The sequence below is a fragment of the Mustela nigripes genome, chromosome 3 (assembly GCF_022355385.1).
Source record: "Mustela nigripes isolate SB6536 chromosome 3, MUSNIG.SB6536, whole genome shotgun sequence".
NCBI classification, from domain to species: domain Eukaryota; kingdom Metazoa; phylum Chordata; class Mammalia; order Carnivora; family Mustelidae; genus Mustela; species Mustela nigripes.
This window is the reverse complement of record NC_081559.1, coordinates 65,910,569-65,933,112: the sequence shown is the minus strand read 5'-3', so window position 1 is coordinate 65,933,112 and position 22,544 is coordinate 65,910,569. Positions and strand designations below refer to the sequence as shown.

The 22,544-nt window shown below is 39.2% G+C and overlaps 1 protein-coding gene across 1 annotated transcript in view; it reads right to left on the bottom strand.

The window, feature by feature from the left end:
* MYO3B (myosin IIIB) overlaps window positions 1-22,544 on the bottom strand; it is a 376,680-nt gene that overhangs the window by 153,825 nt on the left and 200,311 nt on the right. The window contains exons 23-24 of the mRNA XM_059395489.1: window positions 8,747-8,826; window positions 1,500-1,577 (exon numbers count right to left, since the gene is read on the bottom strand). Of these exons, the coding sequence (XP_059251472.1) occupies window positions 1,500-1,577; window positions 8,747-8,826 (158 nt within the window). The remainder of the gene's footprint in view (window positions 1-1,499; window positions 1,578-8,746; window positions 8,827-22,544) is intronic.

The window sequence follows — 22,544 nt, the reverse complement described above, 5'->3', positions numbered from 1 at the left end:
AGAGGCAGCTGCTTTTGGAGCTTCTCTGTGGACACACCTTCAGGGGCAATTGCAGCTACACAGGAAATCAGTCCCTTTATTTCATAATCACATCTCCACTGATCCAAAATGGTATTATTACCTAGCTTGCCACTATATTCTCTTTCTTGGAATTAACTTCTGGGGGACACCAAACTGATTGTCATGGATATATTTCTGAAAAATCATAAGGCAAAGGTGGCTTCATCTGAGAGAGGGCCTCTAGGATCTTGAAGTTGATCCCACAGGGCTGCTCAAAGTCTCCAAATCTCCCAGAACAGGGACATACACATGCACACACGTACACACACACACCCTGTCCCCCAAGACACTAGGAGGATACAGCCACTAAAGTGGACAGGACTAGGGTAGGTCTCAAGGTAAGAAATATATGGCAATTAGAAATGTCCGGCCATTAGAGTGATGAAATAGGATCTAAATATCTACCTGTCAGAGAAGCTGTAGCAAGAATTAGCATGAAGGTGGAGTGCTGGACTCAAAGGCCTCTGGGCCCACTTCACACCCTCTGGGCCCAATTTCAGTCTACTTCTGAAGTATACAGCTGATGAGGTCAGATTTCGTGGCTTTGGATGCTAATTGAACCTGCTAGCTTTCCATGGAGACTTCCCCCATGGTGCTGGCTCCCAGGTCCTGTCCTCCAGCCTGCTTCAGCAACTCTAGCTCACGATCACTCAACTCCCATCCCTGCTGAGTCCCTTCCTATCCCAACTCCACCCTACAACCTGAGATCAGTAATTCTGTCTTTGGCCCAATAGCATCTCCACCACAAAGCTGCCTAGACCTTAGTTCCCAGTGGGACATGAACTCTAAGGGGCTTCCAACCCTACTGCTTTATAATTTGAAGATAAACAAATCTGTGTGAATTGGTAAAAAGTGTCTGTGTCTTACCTTTCCTATATAATATGCATTTAACAGAGCCCTTCTAGGCACAATTTTACTCAAAGGAGTCATTTTACTAGATGAAATATCAAGAATTGGGGCAGCAGAGATGGGAAATAACTGTGTCTGGCAATGGGTCAATTTGAACTAGGAAAATAAAGTTAAAACAAAGACAGATTCCCTCAGGATATGAACTTAATAAGCCACCTTCTGGAATTTTATTAACTTTATTTTTCAGTAAATATGCTGGAAAAGCGGTGGATTCCAGTAGCTTTAAGGCTAAGGAGCAGCTCAAATACTAACAGAATCAGCACACTGAATGGACGGGCTCTGTGCCAGTGACAGAGAGTGTCCCGTCTGTAGACACATGGGATTTCATTTTATCTTTCTGAAATCAGAAAAGGTATACGTAGAGGTGGGCTCTCCACTTTAATTTTTCTCTCCCCACACTCCCACCTTTCTTAACTAACTCTTGTACTTTGCTCTTATTTCACTAATTCCATCATCTCTGGGCCTCTCACAGGAAGGGATGGCAGTCCTTTTTGGAAACAGGTAGAATAGAGATCAAAAGGACTCCGTACCCGGAAGTAAGAAGCCATGGTCTGCCTCTTCATGTTGGTGGTTTCTTCGGGATGTCGTATCACCTCCAGAGTGTCCACCTAGAGCAGAGGCAAAGGGAAGTAGTTTTAGGGTATAGGCATTTTCTGGTTCTTCCAAAAGCTGAAAGGTTTTTTGGTTAAATACCCAAGGGACCTTGATGTTTAGAACACAATAGTGAAAACTATGGGAGAAGTTTGAAGACCTATAAAAGAAAAACAAAATTTGCACTATCCTACTCGCTTGAGAATGGACCCCATTCTGTGAAGTACCATACTGTGAAGTCTTGGTATAAATTCCCGTCACTATTATTTCTGTATTTCTTGATGTTCTAATGGGCCCCTGTTAAGCTCTCCAATAAGGATGCATGAGACCAAACTATTTCTTAAAAGAAAACTGGGCAACGACCCATGAGGCTGGGTGATTACAAAGACATGGGCTCAAAGCCCAGGTTGGACTGCAGGGAATTAGATGAGCTGTAGTCCCCTTCCTGCCACCCTCCCACATCACACAGCTCCCACGTGCTCACTGGAGACTGGAGCTTGAGATACACCTGTTCCCAATCATCTATCCCAACCACCTAGGCTGACTGGAAGAAATTTATGAATAAAAACAACTGTAGGAAACAGCCTGTTTTGTTATTGTACCTCAACAATAAAATCCCCCACTCCTGCACATATAAGCTATTTGGTTTGCAAAGTGCACGAGTGGCATTTTAGCGCCAGCCTCTGCCATGGCAGCCTCCCATCTGCTCAGAACAGGTGGCAAGGGGATGAAGCAGGAATGTCTGAACTGGAGATGCCGCGGTCAGCAAGTGTGTTCTGCTTGGAACACCCCATGGGGTGAGGATGTCTGCAAGCTCCTTCAGCAAAAGTGCGAAGAGGGTACTAGAAGGGTTGAGGGCATGAGGGTGGGGACAAATAATGAGACCTACTTTGAGGGGTAGTTAGGAAATGGTGCATAGTGGAAGGAAATGCTTCAGTTGGCTTCAAGAAAAGTTTATGAAAAGGAATAAATGGGGAGCTAAGTTTTTAAGAACTAGAAGAGCAACCTGCATAGTGAGCAGGAATATGGGGCTATCACTTCTGAGGCAATGACGGGGGGCAGGGCGGTTTCCTTTCCTAGGCTGCATGTTGGATGCGTTTCCAAAGCCATCAGCTCATATGCATGCAGCTGAAGCTATGGTACCACCGCCTATGGTTTGATTTTTTCATTTTTTTTAATGAGGAAGGAGGAAATGAAAGCTTGGTGTTGAGCAGGAAGGCTATTCTAAGAGAGAAAAGGGAAAACTAGACACTACCAGCTGCCCCACGTGCAGAGACTATACTGCATTCTGGAAGTCTTCTTTGCCCATCCCATCCCTCTCTGGAGGATGGAGTTCGGAGCTGGTGAGGTTTGGGGTCACAAATCAGGATTAAAGGGAAGAGGATGTTGGTTGGGGCCTGCCTTCTGCCAAACCGTAAATTCTAAGTTTTCTTGAACTTTTTTTCTCTTTAATTTCTTTCCTCTCAACCTGACCTTCACACACACTCCCACACAGAAACACACACACATACATTCTAAACTTGGGAATTTCTCTACCACTTCCTTTTATTCAGAGACACTCCCTGAAGAACCCTGTCTTACTTTGAACCTTGCTTTTCCTCCCTCATTTCCTTCTCTTTTTATTCAAAATAGTCAGGGAGTGCCAACCCTTCAGGGCAGCCCTAGGGCACAGTAAAAAGGCAGCTTAAAAACACATCCATATTTCTCTATTAGTAGGATTTACCTGTTAGCTTCCCTCAGAACATACAATGGGCCCTTGGCATTTGATAATTTAACCGTTTAGTGGTCAGAAAATCCTCGGTGGATATTAATTGTGCTGTTACATAATTTAAAAGGTATACTAAGAACTGTTTTCAAGACCAGCACTTGTCCTCTGCAGCAAACTGGAAAAATATAGAATGAAGCACTAATTTGCACTCCAAAAGTTGTAAGTCTGTTGGGCTCCCCTAACTACCCAGCATTACCAAGTGCTGTCCTTCTACTCACATACAGAGTAACTCTTGGGAAGGAAATAAAAACCCGTTTGGCATTACGTACAGCTTGGAAGTACTAATGCTTGTCCACAGTTTATCACCTACATAGTTAGTATTTTAAAGAATTTTAATGAATAAATAACTTGCTAATTTAAGAATTTGGAAAGGTCTTACATTGGTCAAGGACTTCTAGTATAGTCACAAGGTTGTCCTGAACATGGAGTGGATTTGAAAGAGGGACTTTGGACAAGGGACATAGCAGAAGTTGAGTCTCTTGGTACTTCAAACAAGGAGACTCGGCACAAACCTCACCTCTGTCTGCACCAGGTCTATCATGAACCCGAAAGAATGCCAAAAAAATCCAAACCAAAACAGAAGTTAAGGTTGTGGTCTGACATAAAAGTTTGTCATCCTGAGCTAATTTAGTTAAAAGTAGCTTCATTTAATTAAAAAAGAAAAATCTTTTAGAAAGAATCCAGAAAATAGATTTCTTTAGGGACATCATCTAGCATATAGTTCTTCTCAAAGATAGGGCATTCCCAAGAAACAGTCTTCCCCAGAGGATCTGATAAGCTTTTACCTCAGATAGGGGGAAAAGACCCTAGAAAAGCTTTCCTGGGTTTAGAGGATATATGCCATGGAACACAGAGTTTTGGAACTGGACATCCTGGTTCAAAACCTGGCTCCTCCACTTATTTCTTGTATGGACTTGGACTTGCTATTCAACTTCTCAAAACCTCTGTTTTCCTTATTAGGAAAACTGCTCAGTAAATGCTACCACCTCACACACATGCAAGAAGTGTATCCGTTTCCCTTCCATTATTACCATGATTGACTTAGTTCTAGTCTAGTGATGAATGTCAAAGATGCAGTTTTCTTCAATGGCAAGATGGCAAGTACTAGCGCCCATGCAACACAGCAAAAAGATCTTTTCACTTATTGGCAGAGAAAATACTTCCAATGAAACCAATTTCAAAATGATCAGCAGAACCAATATTCGGGATCAAACAATTGTATGTCTAACCCAATATCCTTTCTCATCCAGTGCCAATTTATACAACGATATAAGTCAACTAGAGATGAGCAAGCCTGCTTTCTGCCCACATGACAAATGTCCTGCCCAATTCCTTGTAAGAGGCACTGGTTAGTGTTTAAAGTAGTCCTGAGTCAGCTTTACAAACTGTAACACAGACTCCAAGTGCACAGGAAATGAGCGAGTTTCAGTATACGTATGGACTCCACACATGGAGTTTTAGATGGGTATCAAAATAAGAGCAATAAAACATCTATTGTTCCAAGGTAAAAAAAATTACCGCAGTAACCACTTTGCCTATATTATGCCAATGAGGTCTCAAAATGATCCTACGTGGTAAGTACTATTATTATTCCTATTGTACCTAATAGGAGGTTAAGGCTCAGAGATTCTAGAGAAATTATCCAGTCTTGCAACTAGTAGTTGGCCATGCCTACATATGAACCCAGTTCTGATTCCAAAACCTTACTTTTAAACATTATATACTGCCTTTCTATGTGATTTGATATTACTTACAACATGGGTCTGAAAGCATGGTATTACTAAAATTACTTGCCTCATCTGTCAACAAAATTTACTCTAGGATAAAGACAGATTCCAAGAAGTCCCATAAACCATCTAGATTTCAGTTATTGCCAAAAAAAACAGAAAGATTTTTTTCCTGATCTCAGTAAGTGCCCACTATTTGCATCCTGAAACCTCACAGGGGCTTATATTTGTCTTCCTGACAGCATCTTTGTCAAGAATTTTTACTGCCATCAAGTGATCCAACCACCCTTTAAGGAAAAAAGTCCTACAGCATCACTCCTCTCAAAGCCTGCACAGCCCTGAATGGAAAAGCAAGACTGGCATTGACACTATCCGTGCATCACAGTGTGGTGCTGCTGAATGTGCTGGAGGCCAGCTTCCTAAAAAGACCACCTGTGTTATCGGACCTTGGCCAAGACAGAAAAACTATTGCTATCGTGAAACGTATTTTCTGGTGCCTTAACTAGAACTTTCAACTCATCCCTCTTCCAGATGAAACCAAATCACGAGTTACTTTCATCTCAATGATATACATTATTATTATAATGATGTAAATATATGCCATATACTAGAGGGCACACTTGACACACAGGCAAGGCCTGAACAACAGGAGGCAGTTTAGAGAAAGGTAACTGCGCTGGTATTCGGGGTGTGGAGGGCAAGGGAGCAGGGTCCTAGCAGAATCCAATAGCCACAAAATCAAACTGAAGGAAGGACAGTAATGTGGGCTGATAAAGAGTATTACAGGGGAGTCTTTAATTTTTTTGTGTCATGGTCTCTTTCAGAATCTAGTGGGAGCCAGTGTTTCCAAAAAAACAAATATAGTTGCTCCTCATTCTTTGTGGATCCTGTATTTGTGGATGTGCCTACTTTCTAAAATTTATTTTTAACCCCCAAATCAGTACCTGCAATGCTTTCATGATCATTCATAGACATACGGAGTGGAGAAAACTTTGATCACCTGATGCATGTGTTTCCAGCTCAGTTTGAACAACGTGATGCTCTGCCTTCCTGTTTTAGCTCTCATGCTATAAGCAAGTATCCTTTTCTGGGTTATTGAAGTGCCAAATGTTCTGCATTTTTGTGCTTTTGGCTAATGATTTCAATGTATAAAATAACCCCCAAGGGGCTCCTCGGTGGCTCAGTGGGTTAAAACCTCTGCCTTCGGCTCAGGTCATGATCCCAGGGTCCTGGGATCGAGTCCCACATCGGGCTCTCTCCTCGGCAGGGAGCCTGCTTCCCTTCCTTTCTCTGCCTGCCTCTCTGCCTACTTGTAATCTCTCTCTGTCAAGTAAATAAATAAAATCTTAAATAAATAAATAAATAAATAAATAAATAAAATAGCCTCCAAGCATGGTGCTAGAATGCTGTCTTGTCTTTCTAAGTGCAAGAAGGCTATTAAATACCTCTTGGAGAACATATGTGCATCAGATAAGCTTCATTCAGGCATGAGTTATAGTGCTGTTGGCCTTTATTCAATGACACAAATACTGTAATTAAAATATTATTTTCAGGGCTCCTGGGTGGCTTAGTAGGTTAAGCATCCAACTCTTGGTTTCAGCTTAAATCATGATCTCAGGACCCTGCATCAGGCTCCATGCTCAATGGGGAATCTGCTTGAGATTTTCTCCCTATCCTTCAGCCCCCATCCCACTTGCATTTGGTCTTGCTCTAGTTCTCTCTCCGCTCTCTAAAATAAAGAAACAAATCTTTTAAAAAATAAAATATTATTTTATATAAAAAATACTACATATAATTATTTTCAAGAAATATATATTAAATAATGTGCTTCTAAATAGAAACACACATGAAACAAGATTATATACTAATTGGTTGACAACAATGTTGTGAGCAGAGGCTTTTGGGAACCTAACCACATAAATCCCCTAGGAGCAATGCTTCTGTATTGGCTGATTCAGTGTTCACAGCAACTTGACAGAACATAATTTCATGAAGAATAAGAATCAACTGTGTTTACAAATTTTACATGTAATAATATCAAGAGGCCATTAGAATCAATGAAACTCTGATGTAAATCTCTCCTAGGGGTCATATAACCCATGTTATATAGTCCTAATATCTTGCTACAAATTCACAAGACTGAAAAAGTAATACATGTGTTTATAATAGCAACGTGGGTAAAAACATTATTGTTAACAAAAATGATCTGAGTCCCTATTATGTAGAGCTAAATTTTTCATTCTCAAAGAAAGTTAAATATCAATATCTATGTCTGTATCAATTTTGAGACTATTCAACAGTATTCTGTGTGGCTGAAGTTGTTATTTTTTATTAAATAATTCAATGTTCAATGTAAATAAAAATATATGAAAATTCAGAAATGTGATCTACTTATTTTATTACTCTATCACCTTTTAGATATTTGGGTGTTGGTGTTAGTATGTACAATGATCATTAACCAGCCAATCCTTGAGATCCTTGTGAAACATTAGCTGGAAGAATTTAATAGTTAAAAATATTTTACAGTGGGGTCACCTGGGTAGCTCAGTGGCTCAGTGGCTTAAGCCTCCACATTTGGCTCAGGTCATGATCTCAGAGTCTTGAGATTGAGCCCCACATCAGGCTCCCTGAGGGAGCCTGCTTCCCCCTCTCTCTCTGCCTGCCTCTCTGCTTACTTGTGATCTCTGTCAAATAAATAAATAAAATATTTTTAAAAAATTTTTACAGTGGGATATTTATTAACCCTTCTAACATTCCGTTTGCACAGACAAGTACACTCCTTATATTTCAGAGAGCAAAGCAGAACGACAGGAAATGGTTTGATTTCTTTCCTCCCTGCTGACTCTATTTGGTCCCTGTTACCCTCCTCTGTAGGTTGGTGACAGCCTCAAGGAAGAGCACTTCATCTCTTCCTAGAAAGACTTTACTTTCAAGTGTCATTGTTCTGTATCTTAAGTGGTCTTTCTGAGAATCACATGAAGGGGTCCAGAATATGCCATGGTGGCATAGGTATTATTTTGAGTTGAACATCTGAGAATCAACAGTTGCAAGAATAGGCTTTTTCTGAACGCCCCTTATCTGGCTAAAAACAGGGCCTCTCAAGATCATCCAACTGCCATAAATCTCCTCCCTGGCAGTTTCACAGCCTGCCATGGAAGACTGACTCCTATCACCAGAGATGAGAAATGAGCACTGGGATTTCCAAGAAATTGCCTAAACAGACACTATCACAAAACTATCATATCTCCCATCTATTCTCCTAAGGACCATTTGTTTTTCCCAAAAGTCATTTGTTCTCCCACAAGTGCCCCTCTCCCCCATTCATCCCCTATTAAGAGGGTATATAAGCCTCAAATTCTAACTACCCCTTTAAGTAAATTTTTTGAATTCCTGTGTGTATATATAATTAAAATTTGTTTTTTCTTCTGTTACTCTTTCAGGTTGAGTTTAATTCAGTCCCCAAAGAACTAAAGTTAAAATGGTACAGGAGACATTTTCTTTTGTAACACAGGATTTTAAAGATTCCATGCTGTTGTTTCAAATTTCCTAACCTCTTATTTCCTAAATGCCTTCCATTTCTTAACCAGACTTCCCATGGGCCAGAGAAACTAAAGTCGCCAACTCTAGGATTATCCCCAAGGCAGGAGCACCCCAGGGTCCACATTATTTTGAGTCCAAACCTGCTACTCACTTTGGTTCTCCCAGCACTGAAATGTGGAGGCAAAGATCTTGAGGCTGCTGTTATCCTGGCTCTTGTCTGGGCCAAGTTACCTGAGCAAGAAAGACAAAAAGCTAAAGTGAAGGAAAAATTAAGGAACAGAATCATGAGTAATATTTTCCCTTTATGTCCTGGTAGTTTTATTAATTTTCCAAATGATCTTCTCTGAATATGAAAAATTTAGAAGAATTTGAATTTTGAAACTTGAATGACATAAATTATAAATAAATTATAATAATTTATAAATTGTGATTTATAATAGAAATTGTATTTATATTAGTCTTGTAAGCAAAAAATAAATAATAAACTCCCCAATTCACTCAATAAACTAGCAATAGAAGGAAATTGCCACAACATAAAAAGGACATATGTGAAAAGCCGATAGCTAACATATTCAACAGTGAAAGATCAAAAGCATTTTCCTCTAAGATCAGGAACAGGACAAGAATGCTCATTTCCACCACTTCTATTCAACTAGCACTCAAGTTTAAGCAATCAGGCAAGAAAAAGAAATAAAAGACATCCAAATTGTAAAGAAAGAAGTAAAACGATCTCTGCTCATAGAAGACATGATCTTATATATAGAAAACCTAAAGATCCTACCAAAAATCCTGTTAGAACTAATAAATCAATTCAGCAATCTTATAAGATATAAAATCAGCATCAAAGCCCAGTTGTATTTCTATGCACTAACAATGAAAATTTGCAAAGAAAATTTAAAAAATCCTATTTACAATGGCATCAAAAAGAATAAGATATTTAGAAATAAACTTAACCAAGGAGGTAAAAGACTTGTACTCTGAAAACATTCCTGGAAGAAATTAAAGAAGACACACAAATAAATAGAAAGACACCTTGTTCTTGGGGAGGAAAAGAATCTTTTTCCTCTACTCATCTTATGTTACCCATCTTTTGTTAATTTCCTAGGGCAAATAGACTGACAGAAGACAGATTAACAAGAGAAAAATAAACAGAGGTTTCTTAATGCATGTATCACACATACACACAGGAGTATTTGGTGATAAGTAACTCAAGCGGTAGTAAGAATTGGGCTCACACAGTATCTTAACAAAATAACAATAAATTTCTAGGTAAGTGACCAAAGATCTTTGAGTTTTTAGGGGCAATAAATTATGGGAAAGTAAATATATGAGGAAGCTAATGGAAAGTAAGGTCAAGTTAGTAAAGTTTTGTTATACAGATTCCTCTGGTGCTGTCTCTGGGCTGATAAAGGTCTAGAATTGTCTCTGGTGATTAACTTCTGTCTTTCCTGGCAGAGAGGGGTGGGGGGATATCTCTAAAAATTTATGTCTTGCTTTTATGTAAACAGGGAAGGCAGGGAGCTTTTCTTATATCTACATCTTCTCAATTACCTTCGGCTCAAATAATCTTTATGCCAAAGTGGCACATTTTTTGTGGCATATTTTAAGTGTTCATGGATTAAAACATCTAATATTGTTAAAATGTCCACGATACTCAAAAAGATCTATAGATTTAATGTAATCCCCATCAAAATCTTAATGGCATTTTCACAGAAACATTAATAAAACCCTAAAATTCAGCTTCTAGAACCGCAAAAGATCCAAAACTCCAAATGACCTTGAGAAGGAAAAGAAAAGCTGAAAGCTTCATATTTCCTGATTTCAAAATATTTTATAAAGTAACAGTAATCAAAACAGAATGGTACTGGCATAAAGAAAAACATACAGGACAATGGACCAGAATACAGAGCCCAGAAATAAATCTATGTATATATGGTCAAATCATCTTTAAGGTGGATATCAAGATTATACAATGGGGAAAGGGTGGTCTCTTCAACAAATTGTGTTTGGAAAACTCAATATCCTTTCATGAGTACTTTATAGTTTTCTGAGTATAGATTCTGTGTCTCTTTGGTTAGGTTTATTCCTAGGTATCTTATGGTTTTGGATGCAATTGTAAATGGGATTGACTCCTTAATATCTCTTTCTTCTGTCTTGCTGTTGGTGTAGAGAAATGCAACTGATTTCTGTGCATTGATTTTATATCCTGACACTTTACTGAATTCCTGTATAAGTTCTAGCAGTTTTGGAGTGCATTCTTTTGGGTTTTCCACATATAGTATCATATCATCTGCGAAGAGTGATAATTTGACTTCTTCATTGCCGATTTGGATGCCTTTAATTTCCTTTTGTTGTCTGATTGCTGAGGCTAGGACCTCTAGTACAATGTTGAATAGCAGTGGTGATAATGGACATCCCTGCCGTGTTCCTGACCTTAGCGGAAAAGCTTTCAGTTTTTCTCCATTGAGAATGATATTTGCGGTGGGTTTTTCATAGATGGCTTTGATGATATTGAGGTATGTGCCCTCTATCCCTACACTTTGAAGAATTTTGAACAGGAAGGGATGTTGTACTTTGTCAAATGCTTTTTCAGCATCTATTGAGAGTATCATATGGTTCTTGTTCTTTCTTTTATTGATGTGTTGTATCACATTGACTGATTTGCGGATGTTGAACCAACCTTGCAGCCCTGGAATAAATCCCACTTGGTCGTGGTGAATAATCTTTTTAATGTACTGTTGAATCCTATTGGCTAGTATTTTGTTGAGTATTTTCGCATCTGTGTTCATCAAGGATATCGGTCTATAGCTCTCTTTTTTGGTGGGATCCTTGTCTGGTTTTGGGATCAAGGTGATGCTGGCCTCATAAAATGAGTTTGGAAGTTTTCCTTCCATTTCTATTTTTTGGAACAGTTTCAGGAGAATAGGAATTAGTTCTTCTTTAAATGTTTGGTAGAATTCCCCCGGGAAGCCGTCTGGCCCTGGGCTTTTGTTTGTTTGGAGATTTTTAATGACTGTTTCAATCTCCTTACTGGTTATGGGTCTGTTCAGGCTTTCTATTTCTTCCTGGCTCAGTTGTGGTAGTTTATATGTTTCTAGGAATGCATCCATTTCTTCCAGATTGTCAAATTTATTGCCGTAGAGTTGCTCATAGTATGTTCTTATAATAGTTTGTATTTCTTTGGTGTTAGTTGTGATCTCTCCTCTTTCATTCATGATTTTATTTATTTGGGTCCTTTCTCTTTTCTTTTTGATAAGTCGGGCCAGGGGTTTATCAATTTTATTAATTCTTTCAAAGAACCAGCTCCTAGTTTCGTTGATTTGTTCTATTGTTTTTTTGGTTTCTATTTCATTGATTTCTGCTCTGATCTTTATGATTTCTCTTCTCCTGCTGGGCTTAGGGTTTCTTTCTTGTTCTTTCTCCAGCTCCTTTAGGTGTAGGGTTAGGTTGTGTACCTGAGACCTTTCTTGTTTCTTGAGAAAGGCTTGTACCGCTATATATTTTCCTCTCAGGACTGCCTTTGTTGTGTCCCACAGATTTTGAACCGTTGTGTTTTCATTATCATTTGTTTCCATGATTTTTTTCAATTCTTCTTTAATTTCCTGGTTGACCCATTCATTCTTTAGAAGGATACTGTTTAGTCTCCATGTATTTGGGTTCTTTCCAAACTTCCTTTTGTGGTTGAGTTCTAGCTTTAGAGCATTGTGGTCTGAAAATATGCAGGGAATGATCCCAATCTTTTGATACCGGTTGAGTCCTGATTTAGGACCGAGGATGTGATCTATTCTGGAGAATGTTCCATGTGCACTAGAGAAGAATGTGTATTCTGTTGCTTTGGGATGAAATGTTCTGAATATATCTGTGATGTCCATCTGGTCCAGTGTGTCGTTTAAGGCCTTTATTTCCTTGCTGATCTTTTGCTTGGATGACCTGTCCATTTCAGTGAGGGGAGTGTTAAAGTCCCCTACTATTATTGTATTATTGTTGATGTGTTTCTTTGATTTTGTTATTAATTGGTTTATATAGTTGGCTGCTCCCACATTGGGGGCATAGATATTTAAAATTGTTAAATCTTCTTGTTGGACAGACCCTTTGAGTATGATATAGTGTCCTTCCTCATCTCTTATTATAGTCTTTGGCTTAAAATCTAATTGATCTGATATAAGGATTGCCACTCCTGCTTTCTTCTGATGTCCATTAGCATGGTAAATTCTTTTCCACCCCCTCACTTTAAATCTGGAGGTGTCTTCGGGCTTAAAATGTGTTTCTTGGAGGCAACATATAGATGGGTTTTGTTTTTTTATCCATTCTGATACTCTGTGTCTTTTGACAGGGGCATTTAGCCCATTCACATTCAGGGTAACTATTGAGAGATATGAATTTAGTGCCATTGTATTGCCTGTAAGGTGACTGTTACTGTATATGGTCTCTGTTCCTTTCTGATCTACCACTTGTAGGCTCTCTCTTTGCTTAGAGGACCCCTTTCAAGATTTCCTGTAGAGCTGGTTTGGTATTTGCAAATTCTTTCAGTTGTTGTTTGTCCTGGAAGCTTTTAATCTCTCCTTCTATTTTCAATGATAGCCTAGCTGGATATAGTATTCTTGGCTGCATGTTTTTCTCGTTTAGTGCTCTGAAAATATCATGCCAGCTCTTTCTGGCCTGCCAGGTCTCTGTGGATAAGTCAGCTGCCAATCTAATATTTTTACCATTGTATGTTACAGACTTCTTTTCCCGGGCTGCTTTCAGGATTTTCTCTTTGTCATTGAGACTTGTAAATTTTACTATTAGGTGGAAAACTCAATATCCAAGTGCAAAAAAAATAAAAATAAAAAAAAGAAAGAAAGAAAGAAAAGAAACTGCACACCTATCTTACACAAAATTCAATTCCTCCTGGATTAAAGACTTAAATGTAAGACCTGAAGCTATAAAACTCCTAGGGGGGGGGGGGAAGGGGGGGGGAAAGCTTCATAACACTGACCTTAGCAATGATTTCTTGGATAGGATATCAAAAGCACAGGCAATAAAAGCAAAAATACACATGCAGATTTACATCAAATCAAAAGCTTCTACACAGGAAAGGAAACAATCAACAGAGGGAAAAGGCAACCTACAGACCAAATATTTCCAGACCATAGAAGGGGTTAATTTCCCAGATCTATAAGGAACTCCTATAACTCAACAGCAAAAAATAAAATAACATAATCTGATTTAAAAATGGACACAGGAGGGGTACCTGGGTGGCTCAGTTGTTTAAGCATCTAACTCTTGATTTCAGCTCAGATCATGATCTCTGGGCTGTAGGATTGAGCCCTACCTTGGGCTCCACAAACAGTGGGGAGTCTGCCTGGGATTCTCTTGCTCCCTCTGCCCCTCCCCCTGTGTGTGTGTGCATGCATGCTCTCTCTACAAAATAAATAAATGAAACTTTAAAAAAATATAAAAAGGATAACAAAGTAAAAATGGGCAAAGGACTTGAATAGGCATTTCTCCAAAGAGGATATAAAAATGGCCAACAGCTATATAAAAGATGCCCAGCATCACCAAGAATCATGGAAATGCATATCAAAACCACAATGAGATATCACTTTATACTATTAGGATGGTCATTGTATAAAGCAATAACAGTAACAACAGAAAAATAACAAGTATTGGCAAAGATATGGAGAAACTAGAACCTTGGTGCACTCATTGCTAGTAGGAATATAAAGTAGTGCAGCCAATATGGAAAATAGTGTGGAGGTTCTTAAAAAATTAAAAATAGAATACCATGTAATCCAATAAGTCCACCTCTGGGTATTTATCCAAAACAACTGGAAAAAGAATCATGAAGAGGTATGTGCCTCCCATGTTCACTGCAGCATTGTTTACAACAGCCAAGCTGTGAAAACAAATTAAATATTCACCAAAGGATGAGTGGATACAAAAAAAATGTGGTAGATGTGTACAATGGAATATTATTCAGCCTTATAAAAGAAGGATGTCTTGCCATTTGAGACAACACAGATGAACCTGGGACATTATGCTGCAGACAATACTGCATGATTTCTCTTATATGATGTATCTAAAACAGATAAGCTCATAAAAACAGAGAGTAGAATGTTGGTTGCCAGGGCCTGCGAGAGCAGGGAAATGGGGAATTTTTTGCTCGGTGGGTAGAGTTTCAGTAATGCAAGATGAAAAAGTTCTAGAGATCGGCTTTCCAACAATGTGCACATAGTGAATGATACTGTACTATATACTTAAAAATGTGTTAGGAGGGCAGGTCTCATGTTATGTGTTTTTATCACAATAAAAAAAAATTTTCGAACTAGGGTACTGTTAAGAATTTGAAAGAGATGGGTAAGCAAGAAAAAAGATGCTGGGAATTTTCCCAAAAAGGAAACTGGGCAATTGAGAACCCCACTGTAAAATTTTAAGACATAGACACTGATCAGCAGATCTGGAAGAATGGGCCCCCTGGCACACGGGGAGAAAGCCTGCCATGCAGTAGACCAGAAGACACGGAGAGCATGGGCATCAGCCACTGAGTTTTGGGGACTGATGGGTTTTTGCATTTGCCTGGGGTGTGAACACGTTAGCTAATATCTCAGTGCCCTGGTTTCCTTATCTATAACATGAAGACAGTATTACCTCATTCTGACGGTTGTTATGGGCATTCCATGAGGGTAATTCACGACAAGCACTGTGAATGCAGAGTTTGTTCAAGGTAAGCGCTCACTTCATGTTAGCCAGCACTGATTATTATTAATATTATTATTATCATTACTTGCTGTGAATAGTCCATCCACACAGGTCTCAAAACAGAGAGTAGAAGGCAAGAGAATACTAAGGAATCTTACTAATTTGCTACTATGAGAACTGGTCAGTCTAAAAACTAATGATAAGGCAACCTCTACTTTGAACCTCCATGTCTTGGCCACTCTGATTCCCAATGTTTTTTTTTAACCTTTAACGGATCTCAGTGGCCTGTCCAGACACTCTTCTCCCCTCACCACCCACCTACTCTTAATCTCCTCTCCTATCCCTAGCCTCCCAAACTCAGTGCTTGAAGATTTGTTTGCTACTTTACTGACGATGTCATTTGATTCTGTAGCAAAATAAAAAGTTGTCAATGAAAGGAAATGCTGCAATTTGTGCCTATGCAAGACACTTGAGATCTCAAAGTTTTTAGCAAGTCTAGCACAAAGATGTCCAAATGTTTTCTCTGGCGATATCTTCAGAGGCTAAACTGTGATTAATAGCCCAGAAAGAACCCTTTGAAGCAGGATTGGTGACATCAAAGTCATAATCCAGGGGTGGCAGGAGCTTTATAATGAGTGGGAAGCATTTTAACACATTTCAAAGGATTTACAGCATGAATAAACAATAGACCTCAGCAGATGCACTGCACACACCTTGCAGAAGCATAACCTATTAGAAGTTCCCCGTTTTAATTTAAATGTAAATACAGTGTTCACATTTGTTTCAAAGCATCTTCCCAGCTTCAGCCCTCGACAGCCTCTTTGGCTAAGGATGCCTCACTGCCCCCAGAGCCCCCGAAACTGTGACTACTGACATGTGTTGGGAAGAGAAAATGGAAGTCAGAGCCATCTAAAGGAATTTATATCCTATGTGGGAACTGGGTTAAGAAAGAATCTGAAATGGAGTTTACAATGATCCCACACAATCTCTCTGTTTCCAACTTAAAGAGAAAGAGACAAGTGGTCTGAAGACAGAGCTGGAACTTTTAAACGATGGCAATTTCCTGCCTGCTTCAGAGGATTTCTTCTCTTGGAAAGTACCCAGGACCCATGATTTCATCTTCAGTTCCCTCTTAAAAATTGTCCAAAATGATGGCTGTTGTTTAAATAATCACGCACAGAATTCGGCTTCCCTCTGCTGCCCTCTCTGGGTTTACAGAATTTGTTGCAGGGTTCCCGTGGTAACTGCTAGTGGGCATTTGGAAAATTTTCCTGTTTAAATTTTCCCTAAAACAAGGTATAAGCTCATAAGCCAATAAATTACTGCAAAGCAATGCTGAAATATAAAGTCTCACGCCAAATTGCTGCTAAGAAAGAAGCTGCAAATGAAAAAAATCAGTTTCAGTTCATCTATTACCAGAGCAAGTTATCTGAGTAGATCTGAGAACTGAAACCATCGATCCAAAAGTCTGTCTGGATACTGAGAACCTAAACCACACCATACTGTCTACAGGGAAATGACTCTCCACTGGCATGGATTTCTTTTTCCAGTATTCAATACCGGAACTCCCTGCAAGATCTTAGACCATCAACTCTGCAATGGAAAATATCAACAGCAATTTACCCTTTAGGATTCTTTGAATCCCTGGGCTCAAAAATCCTCACCTTGTTCTCCCCATCAATCGCAGACTTTTGTTTTGTGATCCTTACCCAACCCTTATCAAGCCCCCTCGCTTTGAAAGACCCACCTTCAGCTCAGGTCATGATTGCTCAGCAGGGAGCCTGCTCCCCCCCACTCTCTCTGCCTGCCTCTCTGCCTACTTGTGATCTCTGTCTGTCAAATAAATAAATAAAGTCTAAAAAAAAAAAAAAAAAGAATGTTCTGATCCTGCTTTTCCTTCTCCAGGACACTGCCAAAACTTTGAGAGGTGGTGGTCTCCATTACTGTGTTAAGTAATGAAGTCCACTTTGTCTTATCAACAGGTTGTGTGGATGATGTTTACAAAGCCAATGTGGGACAGACCAGGGCTGGTGTGATGCCTGCTGTGCTCGCAGTGTTCTAATTCCAGCCATAACACCGCAGCTCATAAAAATGCATGGAGTCAAATTCAGTAGTTGTATAAAACACACCATAGTATTTTGTGTGCAAAAAAGCTTGTTTTTATATACCTACCGATCCTAAAAATAATAAGGATTTGTTTTAGATTTGATACACTGAGATAACTTAAAACAGCTACAAAAAAAAAAAAGAAAAGAAAAGAAAAAAAAGAAACAGTTGGAGGAGGCCAAAAGAAAAAGGGTGTTGTTAGATTTTGTTCTGCAAGTTTTTCACTTTCTCCCCTGGCATTCATCTATGGCTTTGAGAGTGAATATCAATAAATGGGCAGTGGGGAGGTGGGTAATTAATCTCTCAAGCAAAGAACATTGATAATATATCGAATAGGCTGTAGTTTTGTGGAGGGAAGGCAACAAGAGTAAATAAAACACCAGCCTGTCCTCCCAGCTCTTTTATAGAAGAAAGATACACACATAACAAATTCACTCTCTTTTCTGAGTGCACAGCCTTTAACATGCACATGGGTAATTCAAAGCCCAAAGAAACCCCTCTCTCATTCCTGTATTGACTTTTAATTGGCAGTTGTCTGGCATCTTAGGAAGTTCTGCATAATTAACACCTCTGGACTATCTGCTTAGAAGGAAGCCAAACCAATGTTTTTGCTGCTTTTTAAAGAATTATTTTTATTAACATATAATGTATTATTTGCCCCAGGGGTACAGGTCTTTGAATCATCAGGCTTACACACTCCATAGCACTCACCATAGCAGACACCCTCCCCAATGTCTATCACTCAAACACCCTCTCCACATCCCCCCCACCCCTAGCAACACTCAGTTTGTTTTGTGAGATGGCTTTTTTTTCTTTTTCATTTAGAATGTGAACTATAGCTTTAAAGATTGGTGACCCAGCGATTTCAAAATTTTGTAGAGCTGAGGAAAAATAGCAACTCCTTCTTTCCTCCTTTAAGCTTTAAAACTCATGAACAGGGTATCAGCCCACCAAACAACTGTACTGGATCATCAGAATTCAAGGAGACAACAGGCTTCCCTTTCCTAATTTGGTCAATAGTGGAGCAGAGGCCCTCTGTTTTCTGCATTTTATTGCCACATTGGCAGAAGCTGTTAGTTCAGTCCATCCTCATGATAAGAATCTCCCCACTAGTAGAGCCATATAAAGAAAAAAAAAAAAAAAAAGCTCAGGGTGCCTGGGTGGCTCAGTCGGTTAAGTGCCTGCCTTTGGCTCAGGTCATGATCCCAGGGTCCTGGGATCGAGCCCCATATCAGTCTCCCTGCTCCGCGGGAAGCCTACTTCTCCCTCTCCACTCCCCCTGCTTGTGTTCCCTCTCTCTCTGTGTCTCTCTCTGTCAAATAAATAAATAAAGTCTTTAAAAAGAAGAAAAAGCTCTTCATATTTCCTGCCTTCTCCATGTTTTCTGATGCAGTTTGCTTGTAAATGATATGACATGTGTTCACAAAAGTACTAGAGCCTAGACTGTTGTTATCTATCAAAGAAGACCTAATCCATCTAGGGGGAAAAAAAATGAAATTCACATACACCTCTCTGCCAGAACCGACGCATCGCTGACATGTGACATTTATTCCAGCCTCAGAGCAACATCCCTATGCAGCAGAACAGGTTTGAGTCCAACCAGTGCTGGTCCTGGACAAACTGTAATTTAGGCAAAGGATGTATTCAAGTTCCACACATTCCTTTTCACACCCCCATTTCCACTTCTGGAGGCCCACATGGCTTTAAGGCTGTATCTCCTCCCTACTCCAGCAGCTAGATCCCCTACTCCTTGTCCCACTCCTGAACTTGACCAGGCAGTATAGACTTCCTCCATCAAACCTCATGTTCCAAATCTTCAGGTTACTATTCTCCTCTGACAATTAATGCAGATCTCCTTTGTTCATGGATAGAGAATGGTATTACTTCACTCAGGTGAGATGTTTGCAGGATATGGAAAGCCTTCTTAGGAACAAAACATTCTCAGAATGATTCTGTTGATGAAAATGTTAGGGACCTATAGACTATCCAGTCTCTGGTCAAGAGGGTAGTTTGGAAGTAAAGGCACTTTCAGTTAACGGTGCTCAAGTTACTTATGCTTTGAAATAAAATAGTAAGGGCCCTCTGTGGTTCATCTAAGATGAGCAGAACACAGTTCTTCGTCTCAAGGAGAGGCTAGCCCAGAGAAGCTGCGGGGGGGAAGGGAAAAGACAGACTTATAAACAATTCATTGCAATTTGAGCAGAAAGTGTTACAATAAACCTGAATGAAGTGACATGAGAGGATGGAAGACTACGTTTTCTTGTGAGAATGAGAAAAAAAGCTGAAGAGTAGGCAATAAGTGAGCTAGATCTTGGGGACTAACAGTAGTTTGACAGATAGGGGATAGGATTCTACCTGGAAGATGCGGGCGCTTAGTGAGAAGAGAGGTCTTTAAAAATTCCAGAGACTGAAGCATCTGGCTGGCTCAGTCAGAAGAGCATGTGACTCTTGATCTTGGGGTCATGAGTTCAAGCCCCATGTGGGGTATAGAGATTACTTAAATAAATAAAAACTAAAGATAAATAAGTTTATTAATAAAAATTACAGAGACTTTCAGAGACCCTATTCATCAAACTCCCAAGGGGCTCCTCACTTTTATATTAGACATATAATAATAGCAAAAAATATTTTTTCCCTTATAAGCATAAACACAAGTTACCCCTCCTACCAATGAAAATACTATGAAGGCAAGTTCTGGGGAAAGAAAACATGGAAAAGGAAAGCTCTCTTAAGGTTTCATAAGTTACTGAGACCATGGACAAAATCTTTGCTATTTTGCTCTTCCAGGCCTTCAGGTAGTCCCCAACCATTTGTATGGCCAAAGTTGGATGGTTTGTATGTAAACCAGCAGGGGACTCATATCAGTTAGTTGATACAAGCAATAATGAGACCAAAGTCTTGAATAAAATCTCAATGTGGATGCAGTAGATGCAGAGAAAAGTGACGTTCCATATCTAAGACTAGAATCCTAAGTAAAATACCCAGGCAGGAGAGAATAAACTGATCACTGTAGATTTTTAAATCCCCTTTAGAAGTTCTGCTCAATACATCTTATCTATTGATGATGAGTCTGTTGCATGATTTCTTTGTGTGAAGCACAATACTTGGGTTTCCTTGTGTTTTCAGTGAAGACAGAGAAAGCCAAAGAGGGCTTTGGGAAATAAGATGCTGTTAACTCCCATTGCGCAGGATAACAACTGGGTACTTGAAACTATAAATGTTCCTTTGGTTCTTCCTCTTCAGCATGGAAGCAATGAAAAGGACTCTAGATACAGTTGAGAGTGAGAAATCCTTATTTTTATCCCAAGCATGCCATTGACTTTATATCACTCTACTCTCTGGGACTCACTTTTATTATATGTCAAATGAGGAGTCCAAGTATATTAGTGGTCTTCTACTTGTATGCCCTAGCATTCTGCCACAGCACCCACAAAGCAAATTCTTTGTGGCTATGCAGCTTTTAGATCAATACCAGGCAATGTGGTGTTAAGAGGGGTAGAACCTTTTTGAGGGGTAACTACAAGAACTGCATAATGTCAGCCTGGTACCAGAAAGAGATTATGTGACATCTGTGGCCAGGATATATGAGAAAGTTACCTGGGCTATAAATCAGAGAGCTGGTCAGGGCAATAAACAACATTGTTCAAAAAGCAACATCAGAGAAAATTGTTTATAAATCATAGATCTGACAAAAGGCTGTTATCCAAAATATACTAAAAATTATTAAAATTCACTAAGAAAGCAACCCAGCTGAAAAATGAACTAAAGATTTTTTTTTCTTTAAACTTTATTTATTTATTTTTTTAAGTGATCTCTATGCCCAAGGTAGGGCTTGAACTCACAACCCTGAGATCAAGAGTCACATGCTCTTCTGACTAAGCCAGCCAGGCACCCCAAAATGGACCAAAGATCTTAAAAAGAAGGAGGAGAAGAAGAAGAAGATGGCTATACCATTTTGCATCCAACTGGCAATGAATGAGCATTCCTGTTGCTCTAAATCCTTGCCAGCCTTTGATATTATCAGTTGTTCTTGATTTTGGCTATTCTCATAGGCGTGAAGTGGCATCTCGTTGTTATTCTAATTTGCATTTCCCTTTTGACATGTAATGTGGAGCATCTTTATGTATACTTATTTATCATCTGTATATCTTCTATTGGTGAAGTTTCTTTTCTTTATTTTTTTTTTTTAAGTAGGCTCCATGCTCAGTGTGGAGCTTGAACTCAAAACCCTGAGATCAAGACCTGAGCTGAAACCAAGAGTTGGACACTTAACCGTCTGAACCACCCAGATGCCCCAGTACAGCCATTTTTGGAAGAGAGTTTAGAAGTTTCTTACAAAACTAAACATACTCTTAGCACGTGATCCAGCAGTCCCACTCCTCAATATTTACCCAAAGGATTGAAAACTAATGTCCACACAAACTTGGAAGCAATCAAGATGTATTTCAGGAGGTGAACAGATAAATTAACTAAGGTACATCCAGACAACAGAATATTATTCAGTACTAAAAAGAAGTGGAACTATCAAGTCATGAAAAACCTTGGAAGAGCCTTAAATGCACATTACGAAGTGAAATAAGCCAATCTGAAAAGGCTACATATTGTGTGATTCCAACTACATGACACTCTGGAAAAGGCAACACTATGGGGATAATAAAAAGATCAGGAGATGGGGGAAGGGATGAATAGGAGAGCATAGAGGACTTTGATGGCAGTGAAAATAGTCTGTATGATACCATGATGATGGATACATGTTATTATACATTTGTCTAAACCCACAGAATGTACAACATCAAGTGAGAACCCTAAAGTAAACTATGGACTTTGGGTAATAATGATGTGTCATTATAAGTTCACCCATTGTAACAAAGGTATGGCTCTTGTGGAAGACACCGATAATGAAGGCAGCTATGCATGTGTGGGCATGGGTTATATGGGAAATCTCTGTTCCTTCCCTTCAATATCACTATGAACTAAAACTGCTCTTAAAAAGTAAAGTTTTTTTTTGTTTTTTTATTTAAAAAAACAAACATCATAATGACCAACAAGCAAATGAGTAAGAGTAGGAATTGTGGATGCAAATTATAGTAAAAGAGATCAAATAATGTTGGGCTTCCATTCAGCTCTGAAATTCTACCTACAGTTATAAAATCTTAAAAGAA